The 25,459-nt window shown below is 33.7% G+C and overlaps 3 protein-coding genes and 1 pseudogene across 3 annotated transcripts; 1 reads left to right on the forward strand and 3 right to left on the reverse strand.

Moving 5' to 3' along the window:
- The first annotated feature begins 1,126 nt into the window (after nucleotides 1–1,126).
- Nucleotides 1,127–1,765, forward strand: LOC145633208 (3'-5' exonuclease-like). The gene has a single exon (XM_081685480.1). The coding sequence runs from the start codon at nucleotides 1,127–1,129 to the stop codon at nucleotides 1,763–1,765; it is 639 nt and encodes a 212-aa protein (XP_081541606.1).
- An 885-nt stretch (nucleotides 1,766–2,650) lies between these two features.
- Nucleotides 2,651–6,299, reverse strand: LOC145631149 (uncharacterized). The gene is made up of 5 exons (XM_081683242.1): nucleotides 6,070–6,299; nucleotides 4,717–5,022; nucleotides 3,900–4,138; nucleotides 3,279–3,427; nucleotides 2,651–3,094 (listed from the first exon to the last, which is right to left on the reverse strand). Exons 2-5 carry the CDS (start codon nucleotides 4,893–4,895, stop codon nucleotides 2,858–2,860), a joined length of 804 nt encoding a protein of 267 aa, XP_081539368.1. The 5' UTR covers nucleotides 4,896–5,022; nucleotides 6,070–6,299; the 3' UTR covers nucleotides 2,651–2,857.
- A 4,755-nt stretch (nucleotides 6,300–11,054) lies between these two features.
- On the reverse strand, nucleotides 11,055–12,819 carry LOC145631150 (phosphatidylinositol 4-kinase gamma 8 pseudogene; annotated as a pseudogene).
- A 2,551-nt stretch (nucleotides 12,820–15,370) lies between these two features.
- LOC145632350 (4-alpha-glucanotransferase DPE2-like) lies at nucleotides 15,371–24,855 on the reverse strand. The gene is made up of 23 exons (XM_081684704.1): nucleotides 24,652–24,855; nucleotides 23,509–23,903; nucleotides 22,632–22,749; nucleotides 22,481–22,536; nucleotides 22,216–22,346; nucleotides 21,941–22,064; nucleotides 21,658–21,854; nucleotides 21,319–21,397; nucleotides 21,162–21,200; nucleotides 20,426–20,545; nucleotides 20,235–20,336; nucleotides 19,973–20,056; nucleotides 19,645–19,887; nucleotides 19,418–19,543; nucleotides 19,231–19,305; nucleotides 19,056–19,127; nucleotides 17,980–18,099; nucleotides 17,799–17,896; nucleotides 16,961–17,120; nucleotides 16,778–16,876; nucleotides 16,084–16,281; nucleotides 15,900–15,993; nucleotides 15,371–15,738 (listed from the first exon to the last, which is right to left on the reverse strand). The coding sequence occupies exons 2-23, from the start codon at nucleotides 23,860–23,862 to the stop codon at nucleotides 15,530–15,532; spliced, it is 2,898 nt and encodes a 965-aa protein (XP_081540830.1). The 5' UTR covers nucleotides 23,863–23,903; nucleotides 24,652–24,855; the 3' UTR covers nucleotides 15,371–15,529.
- Between the last annotated feature and the right edge of the window lie 604 nt (nucleotides 24,856–25,459).

Raw genomic sequence — 25,459 nt, forward strand, 5'->3', positions numbered from 1 at the left:
AATTTTAAGGACCGGGACCGGACCTGAATCTACAGGTCCGGGTCAGGTCCGGTCCCAACAGGTCCGGATCAGGTCGGTTTTCAGGTCCGGTCCTGTTTATGTACACCCCTACTCAGGACTCATCACTCATGGTAACATATACAGATATTAAGATAATACAAGGTCAAATTTAAAAATAAATTACTTTAGTTAGTTTTCAATTTTAAACTTTTTAACAACATAAAATTTAATGTAATCACATCTATTTATCCTGCTAAACAAACATTAGAGAACATTACAATAAGACTAACAACTCCATTGTCCTAGACATTCACTATTTATACTAATATTAAGGTAGAGAATATATCAACTGACAAACCAGTGATGTTTATTTGTGAATTGTTTTAATTCAGTGCACCGAAAGAATAAGATATTTGTTATTTAAACACATAAGAAAAGACAAAGATTAATGCAAACTTTTAGCTACACCTAGTCATGCTCCATTTTTAACATTTTAAGAACCTTGTTTTTTTATAATGAGTGGGTTAGCATTGTTATTGCTCATTCGTGGGTTTGATGTACCTAAAGCAAAATAGACGGTAGATACACTCGAATGTATAATAATACTCTTACATAATAAATCAATTGTGTGATTAAGTTATCGAATCAACTATAATCAACATAATGAAGAAAGATAATATCCGATATTTGTTAAGATAATATCGTAATTAATATGATATATTTTTTTATTCTATATTTCAAGTGATTATATTTTAGAAAAAAAGTCATTGTATTTGATTAGGAAACTATTCCACGTGCCCAAATATGCTAAGAATTAATATAAATTTAACATAATACATACTTTCTGTGTTATTTAAAGTTCTTCCTATTTAAATGGTATTTATTATCATCGAAATCGATAGCTCCCAAACTTTAGTCATGCTATGCTGAGTCCTCCACAAAATAAAATGCCATTATTCTATCATTCTCTAGCTTGGCAGGATACATGCCATCAAACACCTAGCAAAACATGCATTGATCTCTTAATATAAACCTACTATATATATTCTCTTTTTTCTCCCCTTTAAAAAAAAAAAAAAAAAAAAAATTCTAAAAAAAAAATTCAAAAAAAAAAAAACCTTAATCTATGGCAGCCTCACCAACAATAGTTAGCCACCATCAAACAAACACCTACACAGCCTACGACGTGACGTGTTTCAACCATCGGGTTCGAACCATCGTGACACGTTGTCCAGACGTAGTAACGTCATGGATCAGCCACATCCGATCCAACCATCATCCAACCATAATCGGCCTAGACACCGAGTGGCTAAACCCAATAGCAACCCTACAACTATGTGTAGGTCCAAACTGCCTCATCTACCAGCTCCTCCACTCGCCTTCGATCCCTTCGTCCCTCGAGGATTTCCTAGGAGATCCACAATGCAGGTTCTCAGGTGTCGGAATCTCAGGTGACTCTCAAAGTCTGTTAAAGGATTATGATCTGCGGTTGTCGAGTACGGTGGATGTTAGCAAGGTTGCGGCCGAGGCGGGGAAGGTGAGAGTGAATGCGGGGCTTAAAGAGGTGGCGAACGCGGTGTTGGGGTGGGAGATGGTCAAGGTTAAGGAGATTACAATGAGTAAGTGGAATAAAGAAGTGCTTGATCAAAGTCAAGTTATGTATGCTTGTATTGATGCCTTTGTTAGTTATCATATTGGTAAAGAACTTGTTGGCAAAAGTAAAAATAATTGCGTTGATGATTTGTATACTCGAGCTCGAAAATAGGTTAAAGATTTAATGTCAAAAATTTAATTTTTGATATGTTTGATGTATACACAAGTTTTAATTTGAAGGGTTATCAAATTGATTAGGGTTTTATTTTTCAAAAGTTCGCATGATTCCTGAAATTAAAGAGTTAATTTTGTTAATACTACCTCCATCAATCCATCATAATTCATAAATAATCCGTAAAAGTTGTACATAATATGATAATATGTAACGGAGGTAGTATAAAAAGTATATATATAATGTGATTCGATATCATATCATATCTTTTGTGTGTTTGATTAGTCTTGATATTAGATCGTGTTTGATTAGTCTTGATATCATATCGTGTTTGATTAGTCTATTTTAATGTGTTTGATTTTGTATTTGATCTCTCTTTTATTATATTGGAAATTGATGGTCAAAGAATAAAAATAAAAATTTACAATTGAATAGAGCCATGGACGGCGGCTTTTTTTCAATGAGTAAACTTATTTTGAGCATGTGCTTCCAAATAAGTGTAATTATGCTTTTTAGTTGAGATTTTAAAACTTCTGTATATAATAAGTGTAATTTTTAGCATGTGTAAGTTTTAAGGAATTTTTATGCAAATGAAACATACAACTACAACATCATACTACTGTAATTGTTTTTATTTGTAATTGTTTTTCAGTTTATTAAAGGATATCATACTAATTATTTTGTGGAATGTGTTCAATTCGTGGAAATGATGTAAACTTATTAGAACATTAAAAATTGAATTAAGATATTACTCGGTGTAGTTATTGTTTGACCTCGTAGTGCTTCGACAATAGAACGTCAAATATACTTCGTCGGCCATAAAACAAATAAAATTCAAAAATAACTTGTTCTTCAGAAGTCATGTTCAACTAGTATAGAGAATAATAGAGATCATAGCGTCAATTATTACCAAAATTTATTAATTCAACAATAACCACTTTTTAGCTGTGCTTTTTCGTGGTGAATCAAAAATTGGTTAGTTCAAAGTATAAAAGTTTCTATACAATTAAATTGATGAATTATGATGTAATGAACATAATAATTCCATAAAGAAAAAAGTATTCTTGGCTTGCTCATCAAAAGAACAAATCCTCACAATGACTGGGACAATAAACTGTCATCTTCCTTTTGGATTGTAGCCTCCAGTTCCTCTGTTGTTAGAATCTTGGAAGACGGACTAAACTTTGTATTATCAAGCGATTCAATTTGATCCAATGGAATGGATGTCAACGAAAAATGGGTTTCAGCTGCCTTGATTGTACGATGGATAAATTCTGATCTCGGTAAAACATCCTTCATGCGGCATATAAATTCTGAATGGTCCCTTGCCTGAACATGAGAGAGATGTTATTATAGAGCGCAAGCAGCTGCCTGATACTTTATACTTGTATAGTATCTATAACTCTATGGTGGTTCTATTCTATAGGTACTAAAAACTGTGAAGGTTCATCAAGCTCCAAGGCCCTTATTGCATAAAAATTTAATTAGAAAATAAGCAACACAAGTTACAAACCTGCCTATACTTTGGTGCTCGCTGAGGTATTTTCAAGTACGTCATATTTGCATCTTCATAGTCCCACAAAAATGATGTGTGATGGATCCACCTATTTTTAGTGATGGATTGAGCATTGCCTCCAAATTTTCGGCTTCCAAACACGTAATCTGTGGAAGAAGCAAAACTAATTGATGTCATAAAATCAGCTCAGCATGCAGCAAAAGTCCTAAAATCCATTCATCACGGAACAGAAGCCAAGGTGAAGAAAAGACTCATGTAAAAGTCATGCACCAAAAAAACAAGAGAATGTATATTTAAACATACATAAAGCTCGTTGTGTTTCTAAATACACATCATCAGACTTTTAAATATAATCCTTCTACTGCAAATTTTGCTAAATGTATTAATAAAATTTATGCCCTTGGAATGATGTCTAAAAAAACTTTCATAGTAAAAACATTTTACAAATTTGAGGGGAAAAAAAACTACAAAAAAGTGGGTGTCTTACATCAGAAACCAGAGGGAGAACTCCATAATTGAATCATTTGAAGGATTCAGAAATGTTAGTCACCAAGAAAACATTTAGGGAGGCATCTTATGCAAAACAATAGAAGATCTAAAAAATATGTAATCAATTACCATTTTCACGTAGCTTATAGTCCTCAGCTCCCTGAAAAACTTCATCATACAATAGACTACTCCACGCCATTATTGGCTGAGGATATGCTTGCAAACCAGGAACAGCCTCTTTATTGCATATGAATGAAACAAAGATTGTCCCATGATCAACAATAACAGTACCTCCCCCAGTGAATCGCTTGATGACAGAAATCTTATCTCGCAGCACGGATTTAACATCAAGAAGTTCCGCAGGCTTGCTGATAGCATGACAAAAACAAAGACCTCATCAAATTACGATGTCAGGTAGGATAACTCCAGAAATCATGCTAATTTTTGAAGCACATGCAGATCACATCTTCCAGGAACCTTGCAAACCTAGAGTAAATTACTTGCCAAAGTTTATTAGGTATTACAGTATATGTGAAGTTCCCTGCCATCAAACTCAACTACGGCGCTACAGATATAGCAGCAGAGTATATATAACACCTAGATGATTCATTTGTAAATTCAGGAAGCAATAACTAAAGCTCAGAGCTACTCCAATGCCAAAGCTGGTCAATATTTTCTTGGTCAATCTTGGAATGGTATTAAAATCAAACAGGCTCATTTCTCTTGCGTCTCATTGCCAAACAAAGTAGAGAGGTACAAGTATGTAGATTGACATAATTTATGAACTAAAATGCATGCCACTTATTAAGACAAGAGAATGCAATAATATTCAGCTTACCATGCCTTGGGTAATCCTAATGCACTCACATGAACTGTAATAAAGCTAAAATGCAAAGCTACTTCTTATGCTTAGAGAATTCTGGCACCAGGGAAAAGAACTACTTACCCCGATATTCCCATGACAACTGTAGGATCAGGTGTTCCATCATTAATGACACACCAATTGTCTGATGAAGTACGAAGCAGCTTTTCTTCAAGATGTAGCTGCTGTAGTATAGGTACTCTATTCATTCTTACTAGATTCATCAATGGAAGACTAGAGTTTCTCAGTTGGGATATAACCATTACAGATGTAACCTACAATTACCTTGGTTCCAACTTTTTGGACACTAGGTCATAAAATGCTTTCATAAATTATGATGCCGTGCTGCTACTCTGATTTTGAGATGCTCCAACAAAAAAAAGAATGACCCTACAAAGGACATAAGAGATTCAAGACAAGCTAAATACAGATATCCTAATCTGCCTGGAGCCAGAATTTACATCTATCCTTGAACTAATCTATGATATTCTAACTGACCAACCTCATTACTACAGCTTATTAGTTATCAGTCAAGGCATACAAAGTAATTACAACTATGAGGAAGCAAAATGCAATCATTCCCTAATGAGCACAAATAAAACATTGGCAGAAACACAACAATATTGACTACTTAACTAGAAAGTAATAGAACAGACCCTTCTCAACATTTGGTAGATCGCAAATTACCCTATCATCTCAACATTGTTCAAATTTTAGATTCAAATCCCTCCATCAAACTCTCCTTCACAGTTACCAAAACTCTCTTAAAATCAACAACTACTACTTTATCCATCGAATCGCCCCATCAATTCATAAATCACAACCTCTCACTATACAGCTTGCCTCATATCTTTGTAATGGTTACCTGCTCCTTCCCAGCAACATTTTAAAATGATAATCTTTTTTGGACCAAGAACAACATTCAGTGAAGCTGATTTTTAAAAACACAAAAATTTGAATAAAAGCCTATGATAATCAAACAAAGTTATTTTCAAAAGACTGGAACTTCCAACAAAAATAAATAATTCCCAGATTACAATCTTCAATTTGTAATGCACTACTCAAATTTCATTTATTTTTTTTATTTTTTTTTCTAATTACATCTTTCTAATAAGTAATTTAATTATTTTGCACCAGAATTTCAAAACCCTTAATCACGCTCTCCACATTAATTACTGTTCTAGTGATAGTATATTAGTATATAGAAGTTTTTCTCTTAGGCATTTCATCGAACACCTTACGTGCACCAACAGTTCCTCTCTCCCAACAACCATACATTTAAGTATCCTTCAAACCCTATTTTTAACATCGACCCATGAATCTATGTCCCAAATCTCAAATCCCCAATTACAGCACAGGCGTGAAGAACAAAAGGGTATGATGAAGCCAGCTTGAACCACATATTTGACATAAAATTGTAAAATTAAATTAATTTACCTTCAAAGCTCTGCCGCCGAAAGCTAGAATCCAAAGAAATTTGACGGCCACCTCGCCGGAAGATCGTCGGATGCGGTGGTTTCCGACAAGTCGCAGCGCACAACAGTAAGAAAAATTTTGCTAGAAAAAGGAGGAGAAAGAAAAGAAAAAATAGAGCTTGATTTTCAATAAACGATCACAAATGATTGACTACTCCGTAAAACATTTTTCCAACATTTCACGCAATTTTAAATTACATGTCATTATGAATATTATGAATTATATAGCCTAAGGGCTATGCATAAAAACTAGCAAATTCCTCCAATTAATGGTATATATCTTATTTCAATGGAATCTATGACAAATTTAATACTAATAATTAGACCATCATTCAATTCTCATTAAATTGTATTTAAAATAGGAAAAAGATATATGCAGCCCAAAGTGCAAAGAATAAACATAAAATTAATATTTATTACACCGATTTACTCGTGAATTGTTGATAAATTCCCAACTTAATACTAAAAAAGGAAGTATATTAAATGCTTATATGCAGCCCTTGCATTACCCTTTAAAATATTATTTCCTACCCACTTATTAGTTATACACATTATTTTAGGAAATAAAATATGTTCATTGTACTGCAATTCTGTAAATCATCTTGAAAGCAATTTTTTTTTTTTATAAAGGGAAAAATAAAAAAAAGAGCACACAATTATTTTAACGACTTTGATTTCACTGGAATTGGTCTAAGTATGGCAGTCATAATATTACAAATTCGTCCTTGAACAATTTCTTGTACAGCAATATCAATCTAAAATTTTCAAAAGTAAAAAGATTAACTACATGATTTAAGAAATTTTACAATTAAAACAGTAAAATATATTTCAAGAAGTTAGTAGACAATATCAGCAAGTCAATTAGGATTTGTATCCTTCTTTTTTACTCCAAATATAAGAGTGGGTTATAATGTTAGGGTAGAATCACAAGTATTAAAACAACTAGCATGATCGTAATTTACTTTATTAAAAAAAAAATAGACAACTCATCAAACTGGTATACATTACTTCATTAACAGGGAAAAAAAAAAAAAGACAATTTATCAAACAGGTTGTGGGCAATAAGATTATCACAATGCAAAATATTTTCACAATACTGATGGTGATGAATTGATGATCAATTACTCATTAAAACAAAATATTCATCTCATAAAAGACAAAAAGACATACCTTTTAGCATAAAAAATAATTCATAAGACTCTTGCTAACCTTTTTTTTTTTTTTTTTTTTTAATTTTCCCCACTAGTGTAGATAGAAAAGATGTAAAATGACGAAGAGGAAATGTTGTAAGTTGATTTGATGGAGACTTCAGGGTTTTTTTTTCATATATTTTTATGATATAAGTAAGATGAAAAATCTGATTCCAATTTAGGCGCCAAGTATTAGTTTCATGGGGAATTAACATATTTGTGTGGGTATGTGCTATTTATTGACTTGTTGTTTTTTTATTATTCCCCATAAATATTAAACATGTACACTATTATTTTTATTGAAAATATAAGAGAATCTAGACATGTATTAATAGTTATACATAGCCCTAAGGGCTATGTTTAACATTTGCCTAATTATAATGATCTTAAAAAATGAATAAAAATAAGATTCTTTAAAAGTGGTTAGAGTTTTTCTCTGATTCCAAGAGATCCTCGATCGATTCTCACCCCCCATGGTCTCGACCTTGTGGCTCTATAAAACAAATTAATTAATATATTGATGAGTTACTTTTGGTACCTTGAAAAAAGCTTCTGGTGATTTTTATACCCATCTAATACTTTATTTTATTTTGGAACCTATTAAATTCTAAAAGTATAGTTTTTATACCTCCGTCTAACTTCTATTACAGTTTCCGTTAGTGGCGCCCAACCATCGTCCAGCCACCCCTTCCTTCTCAGCCACCTACACGGTCACTGCTGGTCTTCCGTTATAGCAACCAAGCGCGCAACCAAGTCACCATAGTAGCCTGCCACAGAAGCCCAGTCGCTGCGGCCAAGCACGCAACCCAGTCACCACAGCCAGCGAAACTACCTTAATTCACCTCCCCCACTCCCGAAAAACTAGGCCAACAATTCTTGCACACTCCAACCGCCGCCACCACCACCACTCAAAACTCCCTTAATTCACCTCCCCCACTCTCGAAAAAGCCCAAACACTCATCCCCAACATCAAAAACCCTAGCCACTAGGGTTTCGGGGTAGGGGAAGGATCGATTCGAAATTATGGGAGTGCATGAGGGCCTGAGGGGTTTCTGTGGTGGTTGCGGGGGAGTGTGAAAGGGGTTTTGGGGAAGTGGAAAAACGGCGATGTCGAGCTGAGGAGGTGCGGAGGGTTGGGGAGGAAAGAACGGCAGTCCGCTATTAACGCTGGTGGTGAAGCTGCGTGAGGGAGCAGCAATTTAAAAGGGGAGATTGCTGCAATTTTGCTGCTGTTGAGGCTAAGAGGAAGGAAATAGAGGGGTAGGATCACGGGGGGAACTTTTGGGCATTGTCACCGGCACGGGGAAGGTGAAAGGTTGCTGACGGGGAGAGGGGAAGAGTAGCAGTGGCTGGGTTTTGTTTAAAAGTTTTTCTTTAATAAATTGAATTATTAATTAATTACATAATGGACCCCACTTAACAACCTCTTAACTAACGGATTATGTTAAGTGATACTAAAATCTATATTTTGTAACTTTTGATAGGTATCAAAATAAAATAAAATTTTGGATTGGTAACAAAAGTCAGCAGATGCCATTTTCGAGGTACCAAGAGTCAAAATTTTTAATTTTTTTTATATAACTTATGGCTAAGAAATGTAAAAGTTTAATCAAATTTAGACAGATGAGTTAATAAAACAATTTAATTCAAATTTAGGGAGATGGGTTGATAAAAACAATTTACCATATAAATTATAGATCTTTCTTTAAAAGATTCATAAATTCAAAATTTTGTTGTTATTTTATTTTATTTTATTTCTTATAAAATTGTGTAAAATAAAAATCCGAGTAACAAATAATTGATACGTGGTACCTATAGAAGAAACTTTAGCATGAGGGCTTAAAATAAAAATGTGTCATAAATACATAAAACTCACATAAATACTTCTTCTGTATTATTTGTGAGACATAAAATATTCCTTTGTTGCGAGTAATATGTAATGGAGGGAGTATTATTTTACTTTTAAAAACTTAAACATTTAAATATTTGATAAGGAGCTAATGATATCTTTCTAAAAAAAAAAAAAAAAAAAAGGAGCCCATGATATGGGATAAAGATTATTATAAGTTGAGATAAAATTAGGAATGAATGGCAAAGTGTATTAAATTACTCTTATTAATGGTCTCTCCTTTCATTTCATTGATATCAAAATAAATTGTACTATTACAGTATTTCTAATGCATGTTTATTTTATTTTATTTTTTAAAAAAGAAATTCTTATTTTACCGATACATCTCACGAGTCTTGGTTCTCCCCTTCTGCTAGCGCCCTAGTTATCAATTCACTATGATGAGGAAGACTTTGGCCTTGTTTGCCAAATAGTTGTTAGCGGTACGGTTTGCTGGTTCACTTGGCTTGTTTGTCTAGGTGGAATATTTGGTTGTTTATACTGGCTTTTGAAATTAGTTGTTTAAGTTGGCTATTAATAAAACTATTTGGTAAATTTAGTTGTTGGCAGTTGGTTGTTTATTAGATAATTTTTGGGTCAACAAGCTAAAAGCCAACAATAAAAAGCTTCTCATAGCATCTTTTTCATTTTGGCTTAAAACTCAGCTTTTTCGCTAAATGAAAAGCCAATTACCAAATACTTTTTTTTTTTTTGCCGTTTGATGGCCACATAAAAAAGTCAAAAGCCAAAAGCTAACCAAAAAGTCATTTACCAAATATGGTCTGTATCCTTATCCTTATCCTTGTCTTCCATATTGTTCTTTTACTTCATAGTATATTCTTGAACATGGATAGATTGTCAACTTGCTTTGTTTTCTTTCTAAACTAGAAGCTTGCAATTATGTATGTAATAAGATGGCTAACGCACACGATGTTATGTGCGTGCCATTTCTAGTTATTTTCAAATAGCTCTTTTAGTAGTTGGCAACATAAAAATATGTAAACAATTTTTTTTTTAAATTATAAATATTCGTACATTATTCTTGAAAGTTAAATAAAAAGTTAAGACAAATAATAGTAACGGACATTTTAGAGGGTATATAATTGTCCAAACACTATTCATAAGGCTTAAATCAATAAATCACACAAGAAAATGCTTAAAGACAATTAACATCATATTAATATGGGCATGTAGGTAAACAAACATTTTTAAAGATATAATTGTCCTCACACTATTAATAATTGTTTCTCATACTTTTGAAAAGGTAGTGATATAATTAAACACCAAGCTGCTTTTCCATTATATTACAAGATGTATACCTGTACAATTTCACATCTTTTGTTTTTTTTTATCTCTTGACATTGTATACAAGATTGTCAAGGAATCATAAAAAAATAGTTAACAAAAAAATAGATGGGGAAGAAGGCATCATAGGGGAAAGGATCTCAACTTGTGGCCGATCTCTTTTCCCCCTCAAAACCTAATTAACTATATCTACATTATTCTAGTAATAGCTAGTATACAACTAATCATACAAACAAGTAATTAGGGCAACATTGCTAATCATACTTTTGGCGTTGATAATATGGAATACTTACTAGCTTTCTCTAGAATAAAATTAAAAAACTTTGTAGCAAGGGAGCTTATTATCTGTTGAAGAATAGACCTTTCACGTATCACCATATGTAAGTGTTCCACGTTGGTTGAAGAAGAGAGAGTTTATCGCTTTATAAGACTAGAGGGCTACTCTTCCTATTGCCATATGGCTTAGCTTTGGAATGAAACCTCCTTTGGACTTGTGAAGTGGACACTCTCTCTTAGTTCGCGGGTGTGGTCCAGACCTATATTTAAAATTTATCGAAACTTTTTTCAAGCTGAACCCACTCTTTGGGTTATACCAGTACTCTTCCGTTCCTCAAACACCTCAGGTAAAAGCCTTTCAAAAATTTCGAGAAATAATTCCCATTCTTCTTGGTCTAATTTTTTAAAAGAGATGCCCTCAATTTCACTCTTTCTGCTTGGTACCGCGAAACTGATGCTCTTAACCAAGTGTCCCGCCTTGCGAGTTTCATTAACATCCATGCCAACACTTTGACAATGTCCATGCTCTATTAGTGAGCATAACTTCTTATCATTATCAGATGAAAATTCCTTTACAAAATGAGGTTGTAGTGGTGCAAGTGGTGGCTTTCCTATTGTAGAAAATTGTGTTTGTAATGCCTTGTTATAATGTTTAGGCATACTTTTTGGGATTTCTTCTTCACATTCCTCATCAAACAAAAACATAGAAGACTCATTTTCTACTATCTTTTCAACATCTTTTGTAAGCAAAGAAACAGCATCCTTTGCTCTACCACAAATTCTTTCCAACACGCTCATTGTTTCCTGGCCGCCATGGCAATCTCGAGTCATCATCTCACCTATGTCACCAAGGCATAAACCCGCCGCAGTTGCTCTCTTTAAGAAGATGGTGCAAACAACAAGAACACGGATGGAAGACTCGTTGAGGCGAGGGAGTTGAGTACGTAAAAGCCTAGCATCTTCAAATGGATTAAGATTTGATATATAATCTATCTCGACATCTGAAAAGGGTATCGATGCTTGAGGCCAATGGAGCCACTCGAAATAAGGGTCATCTAACCACTCGGGTAAACAAAGGCCATGATCAATAGGAATGAGCTCGGCGGCACCTAGAGAGTGCTTGTCTAGTTCATACTTCTTAACTAGTATATTTCCAGAGTGTCGATCGATATTTAGAAGCCTTATATCAAGGATCCCAATACGATGAACCGAAGAGACTGAAAACCCAGAAGGACTAACATCCCCTGCATCTGAATCATGCTCTACAAAGCGTTGAAGAGACGCGATTTTGTACCGTGATGATGATATAGGAGCTAGGTCGTTTACATGAAAATTGACATGAGAGAATTTGACAAGTGCTGTAGGAGGAACTCCAGCAAAACCATCATGATCAAGGAGATAAGCAGCCAACTCTCTTATGCCAGTTTCGCCAACTCGAATTGAGCGTTTTATTCCAGGTTGCCCAAGCATTCTCCCTGTAAACCCCTTTGGGTTGTTGAATGCTAAAGGCTCCTCGTCCATTGGCTTTGTGACCGCGACAATTTCTGTGTTCCTATTATTTATAAAGTAAGCCCCTCCTAAACCATTTGAAACCGGCACCGGTTCCACACCAGAGGCTAAAGCTATAGCAACCTCAACAACAAGTGCTCGAGCTTTAGAGGCACCCTTACCACCAATGAGTTCAACCTTTCGAGTTTCACCATAAACCGAAGCATCCACCTTGTTATTTAAAGTCAAGCAAGGAGTAGAGAAACTTCGCCGTTGGAAGCTCCTACTAAGATCCGCTTGCCCTAAGGAATGAGCCACATCAGTTGGGCTCGGCTCGACCGCGACAAAATCAAGATTAGTGAAAGACAGAAGCCTACATCTTTGTGATCGAGAAGGAGGTGTTATTCCATGATGTTGATCGACAACTACAGCCATTTCGGAATCGAGTTTAAACGAGGGTGATTGAAGAACAAGCACTTCACAATTCTGTTTAGTAGACTTTTGAAATTGAGGTTGATTATCAAAGAGGAAGAAATTAAAAATTCCTTTCAACATTTAGCTATCCCAAGAATGAATTGTAGCCATTGGATATATATATTTTCCTACATACAATCAAGTATTACAAAAAATAATTAAGACGAATAATTAAACTAGGCAAAAATCATAACTAATTTTTTTTTTTTTTTTTTTTGACAAAATCATAACCAATTTTATTTATATAAAAAAAAAATTAAAAAAAAAAAAAAAAAAAATCGACACTATAAATATTTTATATTTAATTAACTTACCTATGTATTTGTCCCTCGCTCCTCTGTACATATCTCGTCAGAATTCTGCAAGATTTATCATTCAAATAATGAAAAAATGATCAAAGAATAAAAACTCAATAGTCCAATTTCAACATGATAAAAAAAAAACACAAAAGGGAATGAATATCTCATCATTTAATTATCAGTCTCTTGCTACATGAAAAAGGTGAAAACATGACTTTTTTTTTTTTTTTTTTTTTTGATACATACATGAAGTAAAGTTCATGAAAAAGTAATATTTACAACACTAAATTTTATGCTTTTTTATACATTCATATATTATCAATTTGTAAAGAACATAACAATTTCATTATCAATAATATTATTTACTCAAAAAACATCAAACATTATAACAAGAACATTAATTTCATCCTTACACTAAAATTTACTTAAATAAAAATATATATATATATATGACTTTGTTAAGAGCATAACAATTATTGCATTATCTTTAAAAAAAAATCATCAATTATATTTCATACTTACACTAAAATTTATTAAATGTAAAGTTTTTATCAATAAAGGAAAGACAGAGATTAAAACGAACCCTGAACACTGAGAAAGGCATTCAGGCACGACGAAAACAAGCCAAAGAGAGCGTGAGACAATCAAAATGATGAAGAAGAATAGATATAGAGTAGTCTTCTCAGAGGAATAATACTCCTCCTTGAAAACATACACAATTAAGGTGCTCCTTTCTTTCCTTTCTCCTTCCCCTTTCTCAAATAATAAATTCAAAAAACTACCTTTCATTTATTTTCCACTTCTCTTTTTTTTTTTGAAAGAAAAGTTTACTTTTTTAAGAACAAATTCTCTCTTCTTCATTTTTCACCCCAAGTGTTTGTCCTCAACCCAATTTCCAAGCGTTGTCATCGCTAACTGTCTTTCTATTTTAAGGGATTATTTTTTCTTTTTTGGTAAGCATTGTTTTTCCATTTCACTCTCACACAGCAAAGATTTGTTAACATTAGTTTTTGTAATAAGTAAATTGTGTTTTGCATATTTAGCAATAAGAGTTGTCTTTTTAGAAAGAAAAGGAAATGGAATTTTGTTACAAGAAAAGTGTTTGTTTACCCATCTTGTGCAAATCCTTAATTTAGCTCCTAGTCTTTATCATTAATCACAATTCATAAGTTAAAAAAGTAATAACTATTTGTCCAAAAAAAAAAAATGAAGTAATAATCAAATATATAGAATAATAAACTTTTATAGGTAACAAGTTTAAATAATGTGACATTGTCTCAAAGTAGATGCTTGTATTGTACTCCATATATACTTTGTAATTAACATTTTCCTATCTTACATGTTTCATTTTCATAAGTTAATTCCAAACCATCCAAAAACATTATAATTATCTTTATATATATATATTTAATTCATAAAACTAATACTCTATTATACGGAGTATATGATTACGAGTATATGATACAACATACAATGGCGGATCTTGGGCCAAAAAGTTTGGGAGGCCAAGGTTTGATCCTCCAACCTTTTGCTCAAAAATAACAATACTTAACCACTATGTCATAACTTTTTAAGTATAATTATTAGACATTATATTACTTAAAACCAATAGCTTAGAAAAATTAAGGGGGGCCGGACCCCGACCCATCTCAACAAAGGTCCGCCACTGACAACATACAAGTAACAAATAAAGAAAAAGTTTTTTTTTTTATATATATATTTTTTTTTTACAAAATAATTACTTTTTTTGTTGAAGGAAAAAGGAATAATTACTAATATAAGATAATGTACTCAATTACATCATACACCATATTATTATTTTTTTAGGTAACTCAAAATTCTCTTCATCCATTTCTTAACTTTTATTAATATTATTTTTACGTTTTTAACCCTTTGCTTGGATTATTTATTGTCAAGCTCCTAGAATTCTATAGAATTCAAATACAAAACAGCAAAAAGGCCATCAAAACTTCCACAAATCACAAGCATTCACACAACTCTTACTTGAATATATACACTATTATCACTAATATTATCTTGCTATTAGTGATTTAGTTCACTATTATCACTATATTCTGTTTGAAAACTCGTTTGTGAGTTTGTTGTACTCTCTTATGCTTCGTATAGTGAATTTTCGAGGGTTTTTCCTCTATATATGAAGTTTTTTTTTCAGGATAAAATTGCGTGTTTTTATTTTTTTTAAACCAAAATTGCGTGTTTATTATATTTAACCCTTTCTTACATTAAGATGTCACCCAAAAAAAAAAAATATAACATCAATGCCTTCCTGAATTCCTGATAAATCAATCTCATAACTCGATCAAGACAGTGAAATCTGGTAAATATTAGACTAATATCAAAGAATTTTATTCAATTTCATCCAAAAGAAAGATTGGGTGTACCAGATTGTCTACAGAATTACAAATTATTACTACATGATGATTGTTGATTTTTCAGTTTGTTTTTGGGCAAACTGCCCTAGTTGTTCTTACAAGAAAATCTTTACAGAACTGCCACTGCCTCCTTTTGTGAGACACCATTCGGCTGGACTATGTTCGATGCTAATGCATTCGGCTGGTTTCCTTTGCTTGAAGCAGCTAGTGTTTCGTCATCATCATGAGGATATGATCTCCCACTGCTACGTACAAGGTCTTTAATTGCAGTCTTCAGTTCCTGGTCCTTCAGCAATGTTTCTAAGGTAACATGGGAACCTACAAGTTGAAATTTGGAATCAAGATTATTCGACACATAATTAACAGATAAAAAATGCAGCTTATAGCAGTCTTTCCAAAGCACGAAACAAAGTAGTCTGCTAAATTACAAATAGGAGCTTAAAAACAGAGGAAATCAACAAATAGGAGCTTAAACATACGGAATCTCCAGTAATGTTTCGGATTAGTGGGATCATTGATTGTCTCCTCAGTTGCAGGGCGTGTTGTGTAATCTGTTTTCAAGGCCAGTAGATCCTGAAAACAAAAGGTTGACAAGTTCTTGACGTGAATTGATAATCCATCGCCTGGCTATAATGACAAGCATGAAAAGAGGTCTATTTGTACCTGGAGAGGGAAAATAGCCCACATTGAAGGGGCTTCAACATGCTGGCGTATGATAAAATAAGAGATTTCTGGTGTGCATTTGCTGGGTGGTAGCTTATTTGATCCCACTACAGTCTTGAAAAACCGACGTCTTCTCTCTTCATCTTCTTCCCACCAAGCACGCATAGTAGAGCAGTCGTGACATGATGGAGCACATACCTGAAACAAGCAAAGCATGTTTCAGTTACAAGTTTACAACACAGTAACAAACCTTTCAAAAGTGTTACTTCCGTTTCTTTAGGTTGGATCACATAAATATAACAGTGAATGGTAAATAAATTTAAATCGTTTGCTTAAATAAACAAACAAAAAAAGGATGGTAAGGGATTGAAGAAAAGATAAATGTGGCTAGATTGTTATATAAAGGGTATTTCCCATATCGGTAATAAAAATTCTCCAACGACATTTACTTGCATAAAATTAGTGATGGCGACAAATGAGTGATATACCCTAAATGTTATACAGAGTAAACATGCGTATTGTATTTGGTAATTATCCCAATTTTCAACTTTGTTTGGTTCCTTTATTGTAATATATACTCCCAAGATCACAAAACTGTTTCTTCAACTACCTTAATCTTATAGTAAGTCAATTCCATACCAGCTATAATGGTGTGCACAACTTTTCATAGAAGAGGAGGTCATAGACGACTTACTGTCATATACCCATATTGGGAAGGAATGCCGAACTCCAAATCAGGCTCATTTGGCATACGCTGAATCCTTAAGCCAATTAATCCGAGCTCTTGCATGACCTGCATGAATTATAATTAGTAACAAAGGTGACTACTCTAGTACACAGAGATGAAATTAGCCAAGAAATTTAGGAGTCCACTTACAGGATGAACACAAGAAGGAATCATCCCCAAATCTTCACCACAAGCCAACATATCTGATGAATTCAAGAGGGCTGGCAGGGTTTTCAGAGCATTTTGGCGCCAAAGGTTTTCTTGCCGTTGGAAATAATAATCATAATACAATCTTCTCATAACATTTTTACTGTGTCAACAAGACTTGAGTCAGAATATTTAAAAGCAATCCTCATCATGTCACATGTATTAATTTTGGGTAAAGAAGATGTACTCTTTGCTGAATTATGTATCAGGCTGAATACAATTGAAAGGTACCCACTATTTTAAACAAGATAGAAATCAAGAAAGGAACAAAGGTCATCTATCCTAATTTTATCTTCTTTCAAGCATTCAATTTTTAGTTCAGAAGTCCCTTCCTATAAGGCCATCTCTTCTTACATTATCTCCTCAACTGGTCTTGTTTAGCTCTCTAAATAGTACACCTTTGTCCCCATATAATATGCCACAATTACCATTGCCTTTTTTAAGGAATGGAACACAAAAGGTATATTTCCTCTCAAAATCCTCAAAAACCATGCCACCCATCTATAAAGAATTGCTCCGACTATGATGAGTGAATGTGTGATGTATCAGGTTGTGGGGGCAATACTTTTTCACTGAACCAATATATTATAACAAAGTGCTTGTATTGGAGCTTTTCAACTTTCAAATAAGTTGGACATTGGACCATTAAAAATAATAATGATAAAGGTGAACCACACTGGGTTGTGTCTTATAACAATTTCAACAAATTTCAGCTGCATAGAAAAACTGCAAGTTACAGGCTTAGTAAAGAACAATATATCTGAAGGCAGGGATTAGATACCTGTGATCATCTAGATCTTTAAAACTTGTAGTGTCCTCAAGATTGAAACGAGGATAGAATTTGCTAGCATCTTCTGGATCTCTGATCAGAACTATATTCTGTAAGATTAAATTTAAATATGAGAAATTACTCCGAAGCAAAGCACACAGAAAAAAATATTTAGTTTGCCATCATGCTTTACCCGTAAAAGATCAAACAGATTGTGCCTTAGCTCGGCTTCAGTTCCAAGCAACAACGATTTTCCTGCGCATTCCTTGAGCTTGGAAGCTATCTTCTTCTCAGTGTTGCAATCTTCCTTAAACTAGAAAATAATTACTGTCAGGCACAGAAAGCATTGAACCGTTTATACTTGGACTAGAGTTGAGACAGTACAACAACAGAAAGGGGAAATACTAGCATCACCACAGATAATAAAAACTGTTCATTAGATAATTTTTCTGCTTATGCTTCTCTATCATAACATACTCCAGATCCTCCCCTAAAGTATCCTCTTCACTAAACCTCCAAAATTAATCTATGTGATATAGTAAGTCAACACCATTCTATGTTTGGAATTTTGAAGAATGATAATTCTTGTAAATAAAAACTATTAATCTCCTACTTTGCAGTTCACACTTTAATCAGGTCATCAGTAGTCTTGAAATGCATTAGAATGGATGACAAAAGAGAGACAGAAGAAAGAATGGCGGAAATGAAATTCTGTATTACTGGAATAATGTCAGAGCTACTGTACTTGGAAGCAATAAGCCAATAGAAGATGGGTGCCTTGAATTAGAGAAGGCAACATCAGGAAAGTGGACAGTATCTGCAATTAGGGTCATCAAAATTTTGCTGAACAAAATTGATAACTTTTTTTCCAGGTTCTGCTATATCAAACTACAAGCCACAACAGATTTGAAATAACATCCTATTCAGCTTGCCAGTAAGCAATTTGCTACCCAGCCAATTGAATATAGCTCTTAGTCACCCAGTGCCACCTCCAAAAGCATATATGGAAGACAAGAGAAACTACGTAATAACTTCAGCTACTGCAGGAAGACAAACTTTTTCAATGATACGGGTGTCTCTTTTTAATCAGCACGACAAGTCTTTTGATGCTTTGTCCAATTTTTTATTTACTATTGTGTTTACTCAATTGCAAATTTGCAACAGAGCATGCCCAAGTAATTTTGAAATGTTTGATCAATTACAACTGTCACCTGGACGGCCAGAGGGATAAGGAAAGCTAGAACTGAAAAGATTCTAACTATGGAATACCTCAAAATGCCCCTTATGACATTCGTTTAGGAAAAGAGCTGCAACAACTGACCAAGAAGAACCAAATTTCTCCTGAAAGAAGAAATTGATAATAATATTAGGAACTACATATATAATAATGCATGGATAAGAACTACATGAAGAAGGCAAGAGATAAGTAACCAGAAATTCTAACCTCCAAAAACTCTTGTCGAATGTATGGACGACTCAACCGGTCAAAGTCCCATATCCCCTCTTTTTCAAGCTCTTCCTGTAAACAGACAATATTCACTCATTGGACAGCCACAAGAATGCTGCAATATGCTAAATAAGGCATGTTGATGGTATATTAGAAGATATCTATGGAGAAAGTTTTCTGTTACCTGGCTCAAGGGAATTGATGGTCTGAACTTTCCAACTAGTCCAGTCATAGCATGGTCTGGCATTTCCCAAATTCTAAAGAAACCCAATATATGATCAATTCTATAAGCTGTAAAGTACTTCGCCATCTAAGATAAAGGACAGAAAAAAGAGAAAGTTAACATCATTAAAAACCCACGCGGAGTTGGAAAGTGCTAGTCAGTAAAGTAGTACACTTAAGCCTTAAAACCTGAGTCAAACGAGCACGCCACCATCCATAGTTGTCTTTTGACATCTCTTCCCAATTATAAGTTGGAAAACCCCAATTCTGCCCATTTTTATCAAAATAATCAGGTGGTGCACCAGTTGATGTGTTCATCCTAAACAAATTTGGGTAGACCCAGGTGTCGACACTATTTCTGTCCACACCAATTGGAAGATCTCCTTTCAGCACTACTCCTTTTTTCCTTGCATATTGAGCAGATTCTGACAGCTGCAATAACATTATCTCATGAGAAAGCCAGATTCAGATTTCTTGTTAATATAGCATAATTTGGGAACAAAAATTTATTACTCGCCTGTAAGTGCAAATGAAATTGTATGTAATAGTGAAAACAAATAATGTTGTAGTGGGGACTGTCTTCTGAGACAAGTTTCTCAAGCTGCAGAATCAGAAAACCTCTGTTAATTTTTTGGTAACAATCAGATAGTAGCTTTTATGGACAAAATACATCAACTAAGCCTCTCAAATTTCCATCACACTTCATACTAGCCCGAAAAAGCACCTTCTAATTTATAAGCAAATGGAAACAACCAATTACTAAGCAAAAGTAGGGTTACCTTCTCTTTCGAAAATTCGGAAAAACGGCCCCACTGACTATGATCTGAGGTTTCAAAGAAATCCCGCAAAAAACAGAAGGCTGCATAAGGTTTCAGCCACTCCTGTTCATCAAAAATAAGGGGTTAGGCCGTTGATAGCAGGAAATGAAATAAACAACGGATAAGAAATTCTCAGATTGATAAATATAAACCTCGTTCTCAGAAAAGAACTTCTGAAAAGAACTAGACTTGAGTATCAGGTCCTTTTCCAGGGTGAAAATCTTCTTAGCAATGGAAAGCTTGGTAGCCATTGTAGCATCATAATCAACTTGCTGCAGTCATTGAAGAGACCAACCATTATGCACTCATTTTCTTTGAGATTAGTAACTGACAATATTACCGCACAAATGTATCCAGTTGCAACATGTGAAAAGTTCACACCAATCTAACACCATATACTCAAATATCATAGGGAACATATGAGAGAAAAAGAGCATACATAATGTCCCAACAAGATACTACATTGCACAGCTTTGGGTTTTAGGGATAAAAGCCTGACCCAAATTAATTGAAATTTAGGACATTTGTTTCTTAATTAAGCATAACTTTGTGTGCATTGCAAAAGCCAATTGGGACAAACAAAAAGGAGCGGATGGATTAACTTCAGAAAGCATATGCCACAGCATAAACAGGGTTATTATCAAGAAAAAAACACTAATTATGTGCCAAAGAGTTGTGAAACATGGTTGCCAGGCCAGTCCAAATATTAAGTTTGACAGATAAATCCAGCAAGTGAAGCTAACATTGAAATGTAGTTTCAGGGCTTTTGACGAATCCACTAAAATAAAGTCTAAAAAATTATAATCATATACTATGTACTTCTGAAGTTCTAATCAGGGAACACTTAAATTTTTCAGCTACTTCCCATCAGTCTAATTAAGAGAGTACCTTTAAATCCAGTCTTTCTTTTTCCTTCTCAATCTCAAGCTGCAAGAATAAGAACAATCGCTTTTTGTTAACAGAACAGAATGACAAAATAATCGCTGGATGCCTGGATTCAAGGTAGAAGTTGTAGTGAATTATATAGTTTACAGATTTGAAGCACCTTAATTTCTTCAGGAATTTTCTTAGAAAGTTCTTGAACTCTCAGATACAAGGGATGCAATGCAAATACAGACAGAGAGCTGCAAAACATAGAGAGAAAAGAAACATTTTTATATTACTAAGAAAACCAGGTGCTTCCTTAAAACTAATGAATGCAGGTAAAAAAGAAACAAAGAAACCAGTCCCAGGAAGCTTATTGGCCAGCATGGCTAATACACAGAATAGCAGAAATATCATAATGCCAAACGAAAACATGATGTTGCAAAATCAAACATTTCACGCGCAGGCACAAAAATAAAGACCTGGATAAGTAGTTGAACCATCAAGAATCAAGCCTAACCTGTAAGGATATGAATCCCACCACATTCCATGTACAGAGGTGTCATTGATCGGCAAAAGTTGAACTAAATGGAAGCCTGAGGCAACAGCCCAGTCAACAAGTAACTTCAGGTCAAGAAACTCCCCAACTCCAAGATCATCTTCTGATCGAATTGAGAACATAGGGATTGCCATGCCAGATCCTCGCCATGGCATCTCCTGACATTACAAGCCACAAATGCTGTATAAATTCTCTAGACTGATATGACATCTAAAAGATTCCAGTGTACTAATTAAGAGCTTACCCTTATCATCCCATCTGAGAGGAAGATATATCTTGCTTTATTACTCAATGCTTCCACTGAAAGCTCTCTATTTGACCCTATCTCAATCGCAAACTTTCCAGCCTTATCATATTTTCCATATCTGTATGTGAGATAATAGCTAAGGAATTGAAGAGGATAGAAAATTGGGTTAGTAGCAACCAATCTTTATAACAGAAAACACTATGTAAGAATGCGGTAGCCAGACCCTTATTGACAAAACCCTAAGGAGGCCGTTCTAAAAACCTTCAAAAGGATATTTTATAGGAAAATCCTCTTTTCCCATCAAACAGTCTGCCTGCCAAATAGATTCACCAGCATAACTGAGCTTAAGAGCACCCTCGGTCTTCCACTGCCCCAGCTTTTGAGGACTGCCTATCACATAAACCTGCAAATATAACCAAAAGACAATCAAGTTTTGATACATCTTGCGACTCAAACAGAAAGAAAAAAAAAAGTCTAGATTACAATGTGCAGACAAAAAGCAATAACCAACTGCAAAAGGGGGGAAATAGGACTTACAGATGTCCCTTCATCTATGTTAGGACAGCAAATTTTGAAATGTACGAGGACTGAATCTGTTCAAGACAATCGAACAACCAATTGATCAGAAACGGGGGCAAAATTAATGCAGACAATAGACAGAGAAAAAGTTCAGAAGCAAGAAAAATACCTTCAAGACTTAATTCATTCTGTAGGACACCAAGGGGCCTCTCAATGGTCAAGCTTAAGCTATTATGAAAGATGACATCCTTGAATGCACTACTGAAAGGTAGAGTATCTGAACCAGTCTGGATGTCCAATACCAAATATAATTAGCAAACACTTTAGGGGGGATAAAAAATATTTAAGAAAATGCCAAATCACCTTCTAGATACAGCATTAGTCAGCTGACAAGATTGACCAAATAGCAAGGCAGGTGAACTCAGAGCTGATGGTAAGAATAGTTACTAAAGTTACGGTATATGAATGAAATTACCAGTAATTATATTTTTAAGTAATGAACCAAGAAACTTTTTTTAGATATATCTGTGAATTTCCCTCGATTACTTTAGTGAAAGAATCCTTCATGTCCTAGAGTCCAAATTCTCTAGTATACTCTTTTCTTTTCTTTTCTTTTTTTTTCCTTTTTGATATGAAAGACTTCAACCTTGAAAAGGGGCCAAATAGCATTATCATGAAGATTAATTAACCGTCATTCAATAATGATATTGACAGTAAAATAATCTATAAGTACATAAGAGGGTTATTGCTCGGTATATCAGTTTTGAACTCCAGTAATATACTTATATTCCTTTATTATAATAAACTAAGCATAATATTAATCAGTAAAGCACAACTACTTAGGATAACATATTAACATCTTGCACTAGGGAAAAAAAACAATAAGACATATATATTCACAAAAACAATAATGATTAAAAAAAATAAAAATAAATCTTTTGGCCTTTAAAAGTTTAAAGGCCAAGCTCATATAATAATATTAAGTGGTATTTGCATACAAGTAAATATTGAGAGGGTAGAACCAAGTATATAGAAACTATATATACCTGCCAAAGATCATGAAACTCAACAATTTCTCCATCCTGTATGCTTGATGGCAACAAAAGCTTCCTCTTCTTCCCCATTTCCCACCTCAGAACATTCTTATCATCATCCACTACATAGTAAGAGTATTCGCACTCGAACCCACTCGGAACTTCAATGCTCCCACCCCATATGAGCTCACTACCTTGACTTATAGGACTCAACAACAGACCCCTTCTCACATTCCATGAACCAAGTGATGGAACTGACCCACAAACAAGTAAGCTCTGACCCCAGTGAGTAAAATATGGTATTCTGAAACTGACACTCACTGATTTGATTGCATTTTCACTGGATAATATTCCTAAATTCACCATTTCTCCTAAAACCAGAAATCTTCAGCTTTACCACCAATAATCTAGCATGAACCAAATGAAGATTGTCAATAAATAATTTTTGAACTAACTCCGAATTCAGATTTCAAAGTGGCATTCAGAAAAGAAAAAACTGGTGTATTATATACAACGCACACTTAATCACCTGAAATCACACAAAAGATGACATGGGAAAAGTCTAAAAGAAGCCCAAATTGAATATAAATAGCAATAATTTCACAATTTTTGGCAATAATTGGAAATTGGAACATATACATTAGAAAAATGTTGGAACATATACATTGGAGAAATGAATAAAGAATTGATCATTTCCCACCAAAATCACCAGTAAAATAAAATTTAAAAAAAATATTAAAATTCCATTATACAAGTAATTGACAAACTACATTATGAGAAAAATGAATTGATTTTTACCCATATTGTAGTAGCCTAGACAAAACCCAATAAAACCCAGAAAAAGAGGATCAGATTCTCATAATGATTGCTGAATATTCACTAAAATTGAGCACAAAAAAGTGATGAACAAGATTAAAATCTAATCTAATAAAATAAAAACCAAATAATGCAGGAAAAAATTATACATATAAAAAATAAAAATAAAAAAAAAAGAAAAAAAAGTGATGCTTACTTAATCACCTTTCTTTAGAACTGAACCCAGTAAAGTTCTCAACTTTTGAGGGTGTGAAAAAATGCAGGATTCATAACAAATTATCATATAATTATAAATAAAATGCAAAATAAAGAAAATCTGGGAATTCAACAAGATGTTACCTTTATTGTGGTACAATGACTGAAGTTATTATATCTTTTCTGAGCTAAAATTCCAATATTTTGAGGGTATCATAAATTAAAATTGTGTTCTTGCAAATTAAAAATAAAATAAAAAGTTATGAAAATTATTGAAATATCTCGTACGTTGGGGCTATCAATAATTAGCGAATGGGGAGGAGAGAGAAAGAGAGAATGACTCCAAAATTTCAGAATCTCGAATTCAGAAAAATTAATTAATTAATTAATTAATTAAAATAATTGAATAAATGAACGGTTGAAAGCAAAAACAAACGAAAAATAAAAAGAAAGTGATTTTTTTGATGAAAAAAACGTGAAATGAAGGTGACAGGTGTAGTGTAGTGGGAGTGTGAGAGTGAGTGAGATAATTCTTTGTTCCTCTGATTATGGAGTCTTAATCTTGAATTCGTCACTTTAGTCAACTATTAAACTGTAATTAGCTGATGTATTAATATGGCATTAATTTAATTAGGGGGAAGATCTACACGAAAGCTATTAAACCATGATGTATTAATATGATATGGCTTTAAATTAATTAAGAAATAGGCCAAATAGCTCTTCATTAGAAGCTACTCAGTACTCAATACCGAGTACTACGTATTAAACAAGATTGTTCCTGATAAACTATTAAATTATAAGTTCGTGGCAAACTTTATACAAGGGTCCATAAAAATAAGTTTTAAATATTGTAAAAGTGATTTGAGTTTAGCAACATTCAGGTGAAGAGAAAATAGTGTTCAAGTAGAGATTTATTAATAGACACCGTAAAAAAAAAAATTAAAATAAAACA

Source organism: Chenopodium album, chromosome 5, assembly GCF_948465745.1.
Source record: "Chenopodium album chromosome 5, dcCheAlbu1.1, whole genome shotgun sequence".
Lineage (NCBI taxonomy): Eukaryota > Viridiplantae > Streptophyta > Magnoliopsida > Caryophyllales > Amaranthaceae > Chenopodium > Chenopodium album.